The 15,207-nt window shown below is 28.7% G+C and overlaps 1 protein-coding gene across 1 annotated transcript; it reads right to left on the bottom strand.

Annotated features, from left to right (window-relative positions):
• Positions 1 to 6,143: 6,143 nt before the first annotated feature.
• LOC136081483 (uncharacterized) lies at positions 6,144 to 11,099 on the bottom strand. The gene is made up of 2 exons (XM_065798801.1): positions 9,489 to 11,099; positions 6,144 to 6,512 (listed from the first exon to the last, which is right to left on the bottom strand). Exons 1-2 carry the CDS (start codon positions 11,097 to 11,099, stop codon positions 6,144 to 6,146), a joined length of 1,980 nt encoding a protein of 659 aa, XP_065654873.1.
• Between the last annotated feature and the right edge of the window lie 4,108 nt (positions 11,100 to 15,207).

Genomic DNA, 15,207 nt, shown 5'->3' on the forward strand with positions numbered 1-15,207 from the left:
AGAAAACAGACGTCTGATTATTACTGCTAGAAACAATTGTAAAAAGGTTTTGTCTAACGCCAAAGCCCGCTAATCTCAGGTCATGAAATCTCGTATCTCATCTCAAAAATTAGACTCTCGTGACTTCTGGAGAATCTTCAATAGTATTAATAACAAGGGCAAATCTTTAATTCCGCCTCTCATGGTTCAGACTTTGTCACCTCACCTAGAGACAAACCTGAATTGATTGCTGAGAACTTTTCATCAATATCATCTCTTGATTCCACTAGCTGCGTTCTACCTAATATTGCCAACAAACAGTTTGATCCATTGCTTGACATTCGTATCACTCCAGCTTCTGTATCTAAAGTGATTTCCTGCCTAGACTCTTCTACAGCTTGTGGTCCGGACAACATACCTGTTATTGTCTTGCAGAAGTGTTCTCCGGAGCTGTTGTCTATACTCTCAAAACTTTTCAACAAGTGCTTATCAGAGTCTTGTTTTCCAGCCTGCTGGAAAGCAGCATCTGTTATCTCTATCTTTAAAAATTCTGGAGAGCGATTTGATTTGTCAAACTACCGTCCCATTAGTCTTCTTCCTATCATAAGCAAGGTTTTTGAATCTTTAATTAACAAACACTTAATTTCTCATCTTGAATCTAATAACTTACTTTCTGACCATCAATATGGGTTTCGATCTTCTCGTTTTACAGCTGATTTGCTAACAGCAATAACTGATAGGTTTTATCATGCATTAGATAATGGTGGAGAGGTTAAGGCCATCACTCTTGACATTTCGTTTTATTCGTCATTCAATTGAGTCTCATCCTTGTATATAAAAAAAAATGTATATATATATATGTGTGTGTATGTATAAATATATATTTATAAACAAGATGGTAAAAGTTAGTCGTGTGACTTGCGCTTTTATTATCATTTGTTTAGTTATAAATAATTTGGACAACTGTATTTTTATCCGGTACACATTGGACAACAGTGGTTGGTTTAAAGTTTCCTTTTTTTAATGACCATAGAACCTTAAAACATAGTTTTTTTGTTATGAATTTTTAAATTAAAATAGCTTAGTACTGAAGTATCATAAAAATATATAAAACTTGAAATTTTCAAAAAGCGGACATCTGTGGTCTTCATTTGTTACACTTTCGTTTCTGGTTTTTATTACATTAACGGCAAGATTATGTTTCTCTCACACTTGGTTTTTTATTTTTCATTTTTATCATCTACAGTGAAGTGTGTTGTTTCTTTATTTTGAAGATCATTTTGAGTAAAGGATCGATAGTTCATTGAATTGGAAAAAATAGAATTTTCAATAGGTTTTTGAAATAGCGATGAGTTAGTGGCACTGTTTAGAAACAGCTGTTGTTGATTTTTTATAATTTCAGTATTTGATTCGTCTAGTTTGTCATATTTTTTTTGCAATAAACTTCTAGTGTTATCTGACTGCAGTGTATTTATGGGGTCTTTAAGTTCTTTTAAACTCAACAGAATACCTATATCTGTTACATTGCTAGTTTTTTGTTGACAAATTGTTTTTGAATTAGCGAGTAGTTAAGTGAAATCTTTATGTAGTTTTTTTTTTAGAAAGACAGATAGACATTAAATAAATATCATCCACGCATGTTGAGACCTTGTATCTTTTCTGAGATTCTTAAAAGAGTCGTCAGTATCCAAACTAATGTTTAAAGAAAAAAACTGTTCGAGCTCGAAGCTCTCTAAGATCTCAGTAAATAGATAACGTCTAAGATTAAATATATCTTCATCATGGATTTTTGAAAATTCCTCAATGATTAAATCTTTAGAATGAAAACCAACTTTTTCCTGATTGTTTTCATAGTTTTCAACAAAATTCTTTTTACTATTAAGAAACGAAAATAACTCACCAATTTCTTTCAGTCTAACGTTTTCATAACTTTTTTAAAAAATAAAAGAAAAAACGCGATTATATGAACTACAAACCTAAGAAGATTTATTTCACACTGATGTTTAAATAATGTCTTGTAATGTTTATACTTTACAATGTTTCTAAAAATTTCTCTCTATAATTTATAATACTATAATCACTCTCAACATTTCCTATAAGATTTTGGAGCAAAAAATTTTAGATTTGAACCCCATTAAATCAAAGCACAAAATTCAATAGATAATAATAAGCTTGGTAATGATAAAATGTTCCAAAATCCTAAAGGTGCTAGCCAAAGGTCCTGAAGGACATTTGGCTAGGCTAGCACCTTTTTTTTTAAAACACGATCACCTTTTTCCGTTAAATTTCTTAAGAGGATTTTCTAGCAATTCTTAAGATGTTCGACTTGCATCGTCTCGTATGTAAACTTTTTAGTCTAACTGAATTTAGTCGAGTAACTTTTTAGTCTAACTAAATTTAGTCAACTAACTTTTTAGCGTAACTAAATTTAGTCGACTAACTTTTTAGTCTAACTAAATTTAGTCAACTAACTTTTTAGCGTAACTAAATTTAGTCGACTAACTTTTTAGTCTAACTAAATTTAGTCGACTAACTTTTTAGTCTAATTAAATTTAGTCGACTAACTTTTTAGCGTAACTAAATTTAGTCGACTAACTTTTTAGTCTAACAAAATTTAGTCGACTAACTTTTTAGTCTAACTAAAACTAGTCGGCTAACTTTTTAGCGTAAATAAATTAGTCGACTAACTTTTTAGTCTTACTAAATTTAGTGGACTAACTTTTTAGTCTAACTGAATTTAGTCGAGTAACTTTTTAGTCTAACTAAATTTAGTCAACTAACTTTTTAGTCTAACTAAAATTAGTCGACTAACTTTTTAGCGTAAATAAATTAGTCGACTAACTTTTTAGCGTAACTAAATTTAGTCGACTAACTTTTTAGTCTAACTAAATTTAGTCGACTAACTTTTTAGCGTAACTAAATTTAGTCGACTAACTTTTTAGCGTAACTAAAATTAGTCGATTAAAACAAGCTTCAGTACTAAAAACTGAATAACCTATGAAGCCATGAAATTTTCACACACGATGGCACATTATTGTGGCGGTTGAATGTCCCAAATATGGTTCATAGGAGCACGTCAAATCAAATTCGTAACGTATTAAATCGACTTTGATTATTAGAATTTTGTCCCAGCTTTGAGACAACTACCAATGCGGTTGTTGCAACTGTTTATAAACACCCAATGGGAACGGAATCTAAAAAAGGCACCCTTTGAAAGTTTAATTAATATTCTGCAGTTTAATTTAACGTCTAATTCGGGGTTGGGAAAGCCAACTTGTTGGGGGTATTTTTGTTCTCACGCTCCAATCACCGCAATTTTTTTGAGAAACATTTTCATTTGACTTAACAACATTCTTGAGTTATGAGTTCGCACGATGTCTAAAAGTGTCATATCTGAAACATCAAAAAAATCCTGCCCACGCCGCTGGTAAAGCAATATACGAAAAATAAAATTTTCGCAAAATTCACAAGCGAAAAGAAACTTGCTAATCGATTCATTTCGAAAGAAGATTTTTGAAACCTACCGAAAGGACTCAGTTAAAAAATAATATCAGTTTTTTACTTCATAAAAATTTGCATGCGCGATAATTGACACTTATGAGTATGACCTAATGAGCATTTAATTACTTAGTTCATTGAACGGATTTTTTTAAATGGAACATTTCAATCTTGTTTTTATGACGAATTTCAAGTTTTCTTCCGTAAGTGACCGTTCTTCAAGTGGATTTATCGAAAATTTTCCTTTCGAAATAAATTTTTTGATCATTATTTGAAAAAACAAACTAGTAAAAATTTAATATGTTGCTATACTGAAAATAAAGTTTCATTACAAACAGTTTGATATATACAGATATTTTATTTTCACATTTCTTGCAGTTAGGCGAATAAACTTCCTTTATAGATTTCGAAACCTAGTTATTAAAAGCGCTCATTTCTCAAGTGCTACTTCCGAAAGTGAAACTTTTGGAAGTTTTGGAAGAGCATTATTTGAAATAGCAACTTGCGAAAGTCTAATTTTCAGAAGTATTATTTGCTTTCAGAAGTATTATTTGTTGGGGGTATGACACTCACTACCTATTACCATGGAGCTATAAGAGATGGACGTGCAACCTATTGTTTTACATCATAGAGGCCGCAGAAATCAGCGAGCCATGCGAGTTTCCGACAAACTCTAAATTTTCACCCGTCAACAAAAAAATCTATTAAATGGCTTCCCTTAGTTTTTAAACAGAAACTCTGATCACGTGGTATTAGTTTAAATTTTATAGCATTTGTTTAATAAGACTGTTCAGGATAAGTAACTACTTTACGTGTTGACAAATTACTAAACAAATTACACGAAGAAAAAAAGGAAATCAGTTGTCGGCACGAACAGATTTTCATCATTTTTCCAAGATAAACATTTGTAAATTTGGGAACTTTTTTCGTGTAAACAAAGTTCCATCAATAATAAAATAGATCTGTAAAGATAATTTTAAAATGACTAAAAAAAGTAAAGCGAAAAGTAAAAATGCTTAAATAAAATTTTTAGTCAAGGTCTGGTTTCATGCAACTCCTTGGTCCTTCATTCACCAGCCTTAGTTTTGTGTATTTTTTGAGTATTATTTCCGATATGTCGCCATTTTTTGCCTCGACTACTCTATAAGCTCCATAATATATATTCCACTGAGCATTGTTTTTTAGTAGATGTATTTTCTAATGGGCTTTTTTATAACTCGTTTGATAATGCAAAACCTTTTAAAAAGTTATTCAAGTTTATAATCATCTTGCAAAATGTAGCCAGATATTTCATGTTTTCGTATTTCATAATTCATATACTATTTCATTTGTCATAAAAGGCACATAATAACCCATTTGTTTTTGTCAAATAAAAATTAGTTTATATATAGCTGGTAAATCATGCTATGTTAATATTAAATACTTAGTTATTCTTGCGGTTTGCCATAAATTGGTTTTGCTAAATTCTTTAACCCTATCCTGCACAGCACCCAATTTTTTTAAAATTTTTGGTTTTGACATTAAAACATTGTCAAATGGGATGAAATTAGATGCTTTAGTCCACCAAAAAAAAAATATTTATTTATGATTCGAAAATATTGAATGTGTAGTATAGTACACGTTGTACACTTTGGGGTATATATGAATGAATAGCCTACTTACGTATTGAAATAAATGCCATTTTAAATATATATATATATATAAATATATATATATCTCGTATATCAATATAAAAAAAATCAATAAAAATAAAACACTTTTTCCTTTTTCAATAGTAAATAGGCCTATATACAATGAATATGACTCGCATACGGCACTTAATATATATTTATAGAGTAATTGTTACAAAAAAATGTAAAAAAAAAATATTGTAGTTATTTCCATGCTATAGCTAGCGTACAGTTATTTTGAATGGTAGGCAATAAAACATTCTGGATCATTCTTTATGCATAAAGATACCTTGCATTTTTTGCAAATGAATATAGTTTTACTCTTACAGCCAGAAAGTTTGCATCTGTGCATACTAAAATTTTCTCTATTTCGCATAGGGAGATGATCAATTCTATCATACCTAATATCCTGAACTACTGCAGCAGTAATTGCTCTGCCAATATTTTCTTGACTTATGAAATATTCTATATAAAGATAACAGCATATCTGCTTTATCTAGTCCACCCATACATTGGTTATAGTTCTTGACTATAGTTGGACATGAAACAAAAACATGCTCTTTTTTTGATTTATCATATCTCTTGACTTGCGTTATTGGTTCGATGGAATGTATGTTAGAGGCAAGGAGGAAAGATTTGTTATCAAACCATTTGCAAACAATTAGTTCAGAATTCTTATCTAATCTGTAATCTACCGAACCTCTGCCTTTGGTTTTCATTTCTTTGTCTGTAAGTAAAGGACATTTTCCAGACCTGTTGACCTGCAATGTGCAAGTTCCAAATAAATCTCTGGCTTTCAGCTCTACTAACAAGTCTGGGGAGGCAAAGTAATTATCGAAAAATACAACAACTTCTTTGGGTAAAGAGGCACATAACCTCAAAACTACTTTCCCTGATTCCCCCAAGGTGCTATTAATCTGAGTTACATTTTCTTTAAGATCGCCTACCATTTCAAATTGATAAATATACCCACTTGTTCCTGCCCTCGCCCAAAGCTTATAGCCCCATTTTTTTGGTTTTTTTTTTCATGTACACCTTCTGATGATGGTGACCTTTAAAAGGAACTATTTGTTCATCAACACACTGATGACTCTCAACCTCCACATATTTTTTAAAGTTATCATTAAGAATAGTTATAAGAGGTCTAATTTTAAGAAAAGGATCATATCCTAGTTGACCACGTTTTACTTCTAAGCTGTTGTCTGAAATATGCAGTACACTTAATATGGCCTCAAAACGTTTCACTGTCATAACGTCAGCAATTTGGGAAATACGCGTCTGTTGAGACCAATACATACGTCTCTGAGGAAGTTTCATAATACTCATTTGCATCAACATGCCAAAAAACAGCCTAATATCTTTATGCTGAAAAAAAAACATTATAAGTATAGTAATAAAATTTTATATTAGTAAATTCTGTAAAAAGTAGAGCAATTAAAACCATTGGCTACACCAGGAAAATATGAATGGTTTTAGTAATTATAAGTACTAATCCTCAAATAATCTTAAATGTGATTTTCATTTGCGTTGAGCCTAATTGCTAATAAAATTCTACGCATTTGTTGGCTGATTGGTAACCATAACTGCGCAATGTGTAGTACAATACACATTGCAAATATATGCAGTTTTTACTTATAAAAAAAACAGAAACCTTTGAAAAACTGACCTAAGTTGTTCTTTATATATTTATTAAAAATAATTATCACTAATATTACGTAAATTTATAAATTTTACCTTTTATTTTATTATTATAACATGCTTACCTTGTCGAAGCAGCGTGATCCATCTTGAACCGGCAATATCTAATGTTATTGTTTGAGGAGCGCCAACGGAGGAAAGTTTCATCCCCATGGCAACAGAAAATAACGTCGTTTAGACGCTATTTTCTGTTGCTCTATTTTAGAGCAATGTGTAGTTTACTACACGATGTGCAGGATAGGTTTAAAACTGTGACAAATTATTTTTTTCTTTATTGTACTTATATTCATTTTATGTATGAGTTATTTATCCTTAACTGTATATATTTCTGTTGTTAAACATAAAGATAAAAAATTCTATAATATTCATAAACAATAAGTCTACAGCAATATAGTAGATGGTGTAGTTCCCTGGACATGAAACCAATATTCGGCCTTTGAAGTTAAGAGGATCTAAAGTTATTGAATTTTTTGTAGTGCAATAATTGATGATTTTTTGACGAAAGGTATAGGGCTTGAGTATGGAAAATTTGCATTGTTATGGCACCGAAAATTTGCATTATGTCACGCAAAATTAAAACAAAAAACGTCATAAAATATGCGAAGGAAGATAGTTATATATATACATAATTTCTATATACAAATTCTTAGAACCTATTCTTCAAGAAAACATAAATAAATACTTGTTATAAAAAAAGGAAAGAGTAAACTTGCAATTTCCACCTGGACACTTTTAAAAAACACTTTTTTTTTTCTATAAAAATAAACCTTGAAGTTTTGAAACGCTAAGAACTAAAAATTTATGTATAAAAATTAAAAAGTGTGCACATTCCATTTGATTCGTCATCCCTTTTTTAATGTATACGGAGAGTTTTATAAAAATTGGATGTGTTTTGGTACTAAGTAATCCTAACCTCAAAATGCTTTGTTTTAAAAAAATGTTCCCGCTTCGAGCTTTTTGCTTAAAAGTGGTCTTAAGATATGGATAAAATTTAAATGAAGCCATATAAACCATAGTACTTTTTATATATGACTGGAAAGAAGTTGAGTAACACTAATTGATGCAAAAAACCTTAAGGTGTTTGCTTAAGCATACAAAAAGATAGAAGAGAGTAAAGTTCATGAAAGTTACGTGTTTTTTTTCAAACGTCAAATGTTTTTCGTTGAGCCGTGGAATCGCTATCTATTGCTGTTATCTTGAATAACTAAAAGGAAGTTGATGTAACTGGTTAGACGAGACCAAAAGATTTTGACGAATCCGACAGACTTTATAATTTAATTTCTATTGTTTAAAACATAAGATTTGTAACAATGCGCAATGAGCATGGTTCGCAAAAAAATTTAATTTCATATAAGCGATAAGAAGTACCAATTTATTAACGCTAACTTCCATAATTTTTCTCAACAAGCTTGACATTTAATGCGAAAGCTTATATATGCAACGTTATCATTACATTCATAATTAAAACTTTATCATTTTCTCATTTTTTCAACGTACGGACAAATAAGCACGGAATTGCGCTTAAATTGGTTGGCGTATTTAGGTTATGTTTGTTACAATTTAAGTACATTTAAGCTTCGGCAATTTATTTATTCTAAAATGCATACCAAATGTTAAACGTATTAATAGAGTTTTTAAAATGCAAAACATTTAATAGCATTTACCGAGAGGCTCATCGTCCGCATTTAAAAATGCAACCTCCGCAATTAAAACGTGTAAAACTGTAAAATAAGATAAACATTCTGTTAAATGGCAGCGGTCGCTTTATCAAACCAGAAAATTTCTTATCACATTTTAATTACTTAAAAAATGCAGAATATCTATCATTTTAAAGTACATTTTCACTTTTTGTTAAAAAAAATTAAGTTACGATATATTTTTCCCAAAATATTGTGTTTTTTTTTGGTATCAAAAATTTAATTTTTAGTCGTATATAAACTCATTTAATTATATTAAATATGGCTGTATACTAGGCAGCAGCAATTTTTGGCTTTAAATTGCTTCAAGCTGGAGTAGATAGTTTGTTAGAAAATAAGAATTTTAGCGTGAAAAGTAAGATCTAAAGTTAACTAGAAGCAATCTTATTTAAAAAGTAAGTTTGAAATATTAACTTAAATGAACCGCATTTAAGACGCCATTTTTTGTAGAATTATAAAGAAAAGGTAAGGTTAATGAGATCATTCATTATGAAATACAAACTTGGGTGGGTCATAATTAATACATGAAAATGTAAAATACATTTACAAATGTAAAAAAACTTAAATTTAAATAACATAGAATCGGGAAGACTTGCTACGTACATATTTTGCACTTAGTTTTATAGTCTAATTAAGCAATTGTATTTTCTAAAAAAAAAAACTGAAAATCGGATAATGATACTTTGCAAAAAATTGCGATAATTGTAGCCTGGAAACATAAAAGCCCTTAAGTTTCTGGGGTCCCCCCTGTCCTAAACATGAGAGCAACAGCTGTATAAAATCATTTTTTAAACATGTTGCAACCTTGTTTGATTGTTTTTAAAACAAAGCAGTTCAAGTTCTAAATTTAAGAGTTTTTATTTAAGAACAATAAAATAAATTCAAAAATAATTATTACAACAAGATATTTCCGTATTACATTGATTAAATTGCACCAATTTTAAACCAAATTAAAAAATTCCAAATTTTCGTACAAAAACATCAACATTTGAAAACATTCAGCCGTCATCCTGTTTCGCTTAGCATATAAATTGTTTAATGCATCAGAAAAAAGGCGCTCACTTGGTGCACTGGTAGCAGGTGTACATAAAATCATCGTTGAAATGCAATACAATATTGGAAAAACATATTGATTTTGATGCCAAAACTCTAAAACATTTTGTTCGTGCACTGACAATCTTATATATTCACTGATTTCTTTTTTTAAATCTAAGGTTACATTTTTGTCACTACCACTTCCGGAATCATCTTCTTCATCCTCAAATGACAACTTAAATTTTTTTGATTCCTTTGTCACCTTTTTAATTGGAATTATTTCACCAACTCTTTTTGAGAGATAAAAATCTGACAAAAATTCTTTCACAATTTTTAAATATTTCTTTTTTTCGTACTTTTCAAAGAATTGAAAGTTTTTATAATTTGGATCCAAAAAAGTGGCACACAATAAAAAGGAATTATTCTCTAATTCATATGAATCTTTGTAAGTTTGTAAAGATTCTAACAAATGTGATTTCAATATTACAATTAAAGGAGGAGTTTCACTTTTATTCTTACTCAGCTGCTTCTCAAGGTACTTTATACTTGGAATAATTAAAGAACACGTTGCATACCTATCGCCAGATAGTAAAACACTTACTTGATTAAAGCTTAATAAAGCATTTACCGTTTCTTTTAAGTTAACCATTTCATCTTCATCGAGTAAATATTTTTTCATATCTTTGTATTGTTGTTTCGAATAAAAGATATCTTTTACGTAAGAGTGAAGCTTAAGCATTCTCTCTGCCATGAGAAGCGTAGAGTGCCAACGAGTTTTCACATCTTGAATGAAATGAATTATGTAATTTTTTTTGACACCTTGTCGTGTTTGACTTTCCTCTAATAAATCATTAAGTTGAGAAGAATGATTGAAAGATGTAACAATTTTCCTGCACTTAGTTAATGTTTTTGCAATGAAAAAGAATTTAGACGAACTATCTTTTTCACCTTCTTCAACTAAATCTATGACATTTTTAACAACTAATTGCAAAACATGTCCCATGCATCTTATTGGTTGAATGTTTAAACAAACTTTTAAAGAATTTAAACAGTTGCGTACGTTACTGGCGTTGTCTGATACTATACTCATTATTTTATCATCTACTTTAAACTTTTCTACAATTTTTAGCAAAGCCTCTTTTAAATTATTTGCATCATGGCGGCCATTAAGGTATGCAAAGCCCAAACAAAAACTGATGAAATTTGTTTTGTCAGAAATGAAATGTGCAGTTGCAGATATATAACTATAGTTTTGACAGGACGTCCATCCGTCAGTAGTAACAGATAAAACTTTAATTGATAATAATTTTGATTTCAAAAGTTCAACTTTTTCTCGATATAAATCAGTTAAAAGAGATCTTAAGTTTTTTCGGCAAGGCACTTTATACTTTGGATTTAAACACAAAACAAATTCTTTAAATGCACTACTTTCAACCAACATAAATAGAGGACAACAGGCAATAATGAAAATTAAAAGAGCTCTATCAATCTTATCGCTAACTTCTTTTGACAAGCCACTCATAGTTCGTTTTTTTTTTCGGCGTTATTATTTTGTGATCATGTTCAAGATGGTAATCTAATATACTCTTTGATGCTTTACAAGAGTACTTTTTAGGTCTGTTACTATTACATTGATTGCATATCCATTTTGATGTTTCCTCCTCGATTGAGTAATATTCGTATGTAGTTTTAGCTGCTTCTTCAATGGACTGAGCATCAACTTCAATTTCTGTTTGACCGGATGAAAAACCTGAACTTGTTTCGCTATCGTTATGATCTGCAGGGTTTGTTCATCTATAGTCTTTCTTTTATCCAATCTTTTCTTCGTCAGATTCATCAAATCAGATATTGGAGCAGCATATTCATTTGGAGAAAACGTATTATTTTTCGACATAGTTTAAAAATGCAATTTCTTAAAGTAAATTTAAATATATATTTGAGAATAACGGTTTATCTAATATATAGCGGGAAACCATTACTTTGAGGTGTCAGTTAAGACATTCCTTAAATTTTGTTGTGTTGAGAAGTTATATGAACATAATATGAATTAAGACAAATAAATCAACTTAAAGACATTCATTAAAATTTATTGTTTTTAAGAAATTTAAAATACGTAATATAATTTGTGACAATTAGGTAATAAAAATGTTTTGTTTGTACCTAGTATTGCCCCACATTTTCTTTCATTGAATTAAATAAAAATTGGTTTGTTAGTAGAACAACTCCGCCAAAAACAGCTGATATTTTATACCGAATACATAATTAGTTATTAGCATTTTAATAATAATTAAAAATAAAATAAAAATTGAGAGTTGAACAAGATATATTCAAGACAATTACAAGATACAAGATATTCAATTACACAATATAGAAATAATAAAAAACATTAATTGCGTAACAAATTGTTACGCAATTAATGTTTTTTGTTATTTCTATATTGTGTAATTGTTACTAACAACTACAATCATATTGTCGTCACTGTAAAAACTGCGTTTTATGAGTGTAGAACAAAATAAATTAGGTATTATTACCTCAAAAAATGATTGCTGGTATTATATAAAAGAAATCCGAAAAAGCTTCTGCATACAACACATTTCAAAAATATGGCACCACTTTTTTTTCTAATAGTTTATGGTTCATTTTAATTAGAAATTGAAAAAATCCAGATTTAAACCGCTTTTCATTGAAAGTTAAAACAAGTACTTAATAATAAGGGGGGAGTAATTGGATACAGTTTTTTTACTATTACAAAACTCCAAGTGTATATCTTGCAAACTTAAGAAAAAAAAATTTTCTCAAAAACTTGAAAAACTCTGAAAATCAACTTTGAAAAAGATGCCATGGAGATCTAAATTGTAACTTACAGCAATTTGTTATTAAAAAAATGGCGCTCAAACCACTTCACAACTAACACATAAAAAGATTTAAAAAAAGTATTTTTTGGGTAAAAGTAACAACATATTTTTCTCAAATTAAAAACTTAGTCGACTAAATTTAGTCAAACTAAAAAGTTAGTCGACTAATTTTAGTTACGCTAAAAAGTTAGTCGACTAAATTTAGTTAGACTAAAAAGTTAGTCGACTAAATTTAGTTAGACTAAAAAATTAGTCGACTAAACTTAGTTAGACTAAAAAGTTAGTCGACTAATTTATTTACGCTAAAATGTTGGTCGACTAATTTTAGTTACGCTAAAAAGTTAGTCGACTAATTTTAGTTACGCTAAAAAAGTTAGTCGACTAAATTTAGTTAGACTAAAAAGTTAGTCGACTAAATTTTGTTAGACTAAAAAGTTAGTCGACTAAATTTAGTTACGCTAAAAAGTTAGTCGACTAAATTTAGTTAGACTAAAAAGTTAGTCGACTAAATTCAGTTAGACTAAAAAGTTATTTGACTAATTTTAGTTAGACTAAAAAGTTAGTCGACTAAATTTAGTTAGACTAAAACTAACCTTAACTCCCACCCCTAATGTAAATGTTATTATTATTATTATTATTATTATTATTATTATTATGTATTTCGCCTATAAGAAAAGTTTACAAGTTTATGCAATACAAATATATAAATACATGGCTGGGGCAAGAAGAAGACAAGTTCTGTCTTATCACCAAGCCCCTTTAAATAAAAATGTCAATAATAAAAATACAAAACAAAGTAACTCGTTAAAGAAACGTTAAACAAAACGTTGCGTTAAAATAAAATAACGATAAATAAAAACTAAAAAACATTTTACGCTATATTACAGTGTAATATATCCAAAAGTATACGAAGATTTTTTAGTTAATTACTTTAATTAAATTATTTTTTTCCTAACTGGTTTTAGATTTATAAACCTTTTGAATTTAAATCATAAAATAACAGATAATACACGAACAACAAACAAACAAACAAAAACATTTTTAAAAACATTTTTAGTATCTTAATGTGTCTTTTATATATGTAAAGTTTATTATATCAGATAAAAAACAACGTCATAATGTACAAATTGAAATGTATACAGAATATATAATTAAACTATATTTATAAAGAAATAGACAAACGTAATTACTCCTATTCAAAGGCTTCAGAAAAATTTTAATTCGTTGTCATTTATTAAAAGTTTTTGCTTAAGTTTGTTTTTAAATTGTTTAATAGAAGAAATAGTTTTTAACTCATTATTTAATAGCATGTTCCATAGTTTAGGACCTCTGTTAGCAATTGAGAACTTAGTAACAGAGTAATAGATTTTAGGTTGAACATAATTGTTTTCTGAAAGTCGTGTTGGGTATAGATGATATATTTTTTCCAAAAAAGAGTTAAATAAAATAGGTGCTATTTTTTATTAACTTTGAACATAAAAATAAGAATTTGATAAAGATTTAGTTGAAATACGTTGAGAATATTAAATTTAATGAATAGAGGTTTAGTGTGTGAGAAACGATCTACATTTCCAATAATTCTTAAAGCATGCTTTTGTTTAAATTTAACAGTTATAAACGAGATTCTTTTTTATGCTTAAAACATATCCATTAAGACAAAAAAAAAAAAAAAAATCAAATGGATGTTTGTTATGAAATAATATTATATTATTTTAGTAATAATAAATTCATGTAAAACTAAACTGTTATTTTTATTAAATTTTAAAAATAAAACAATACGTTTTTGAATAGGTTTTGCCTTTACAAAAAACGTGTTCAAAATTAGCGCATTTGCAACTTTGAATAGCTAATTAAACTAATGTTATACAGAATCCTTTAATTTAAATATTGTTTTAAATTTGAATTATGTGAGGCTTCGCCCCTATATGAACTTTATTAAATTTCAATTATTGACAATAGTGGAGGAACAGTGTGTATAAAAATATCTCCAAAACGTTCAAAAAACCTCCCGGTTTACGGTAGTTATCTTTAGAATAGTTTTAGTCAATTTCAGTTTAACAGTTGCAAATAAATTATTTCTTTCATTTGCTATCTCTTTCGAAATATATAAAATAAAAGTTATCCTTGGATGAAGTTATCGTATAATGTAACTTTGTTTTCGGCGAGGTAACGATAACTTTTAATTAAATGATGTAACTGTTGTATTTATGTGATGGCGTAATTATGTTTCCAGTAAAGAAACGAAAATTTTTCTTTAAATGACGCAACATTTACGTCAGATAATGTTTCCCGTGAAGTAACTGTTCATTAAATGATGTAACATTTGCTACATATTAAAATGATGTAACAAATGATGTAACATTTGCTACATATTAAAACAGCGTTATAATGTGTAAATTAAAACAGCATTTTAATGTATAGCAAATAAAGAACTTGTTTTAGTTCAGTCACTAATATAAAATAAGTGTAAAAAAAGAAATTTGGAAAATGATCAGAAGTATCATCGTTAAATTAAAATTTTTTTAAAGATATGCATTAAGTATATCTGTCGTTATTATATTATCTATTGAGGGATCTTCCATAAATTACGCAACGCTAAACTAATTTAAAAAATAGATGTTGGAGATCATTTGCTCTTATACGCAGCAGTTTTCATTAAAATTAAAGCGCTAGTTTAATTTTGGGATTAATTAACTCTCTGCGAAGGAAAACTTTTGATCTTTTTATTTTGTGTATTATTTAAATATTAGCGTTGCGTAATTTATGGACGATTCC

This window comes from Hydra vulgaris, chromosome 06 (assembly GCF_038396675.1).
Source record: "Hydra vulgaris chromosome 06, alternate assembly HydraT2T_AEP".
Taxonomy (NCBI): domain Eukaryota; kingdom Metazoa; phylum Cnidaria; class Hydrozoa; order Anthoathecata; family Hydridae; genus Hydra; species Hydra vulgaris.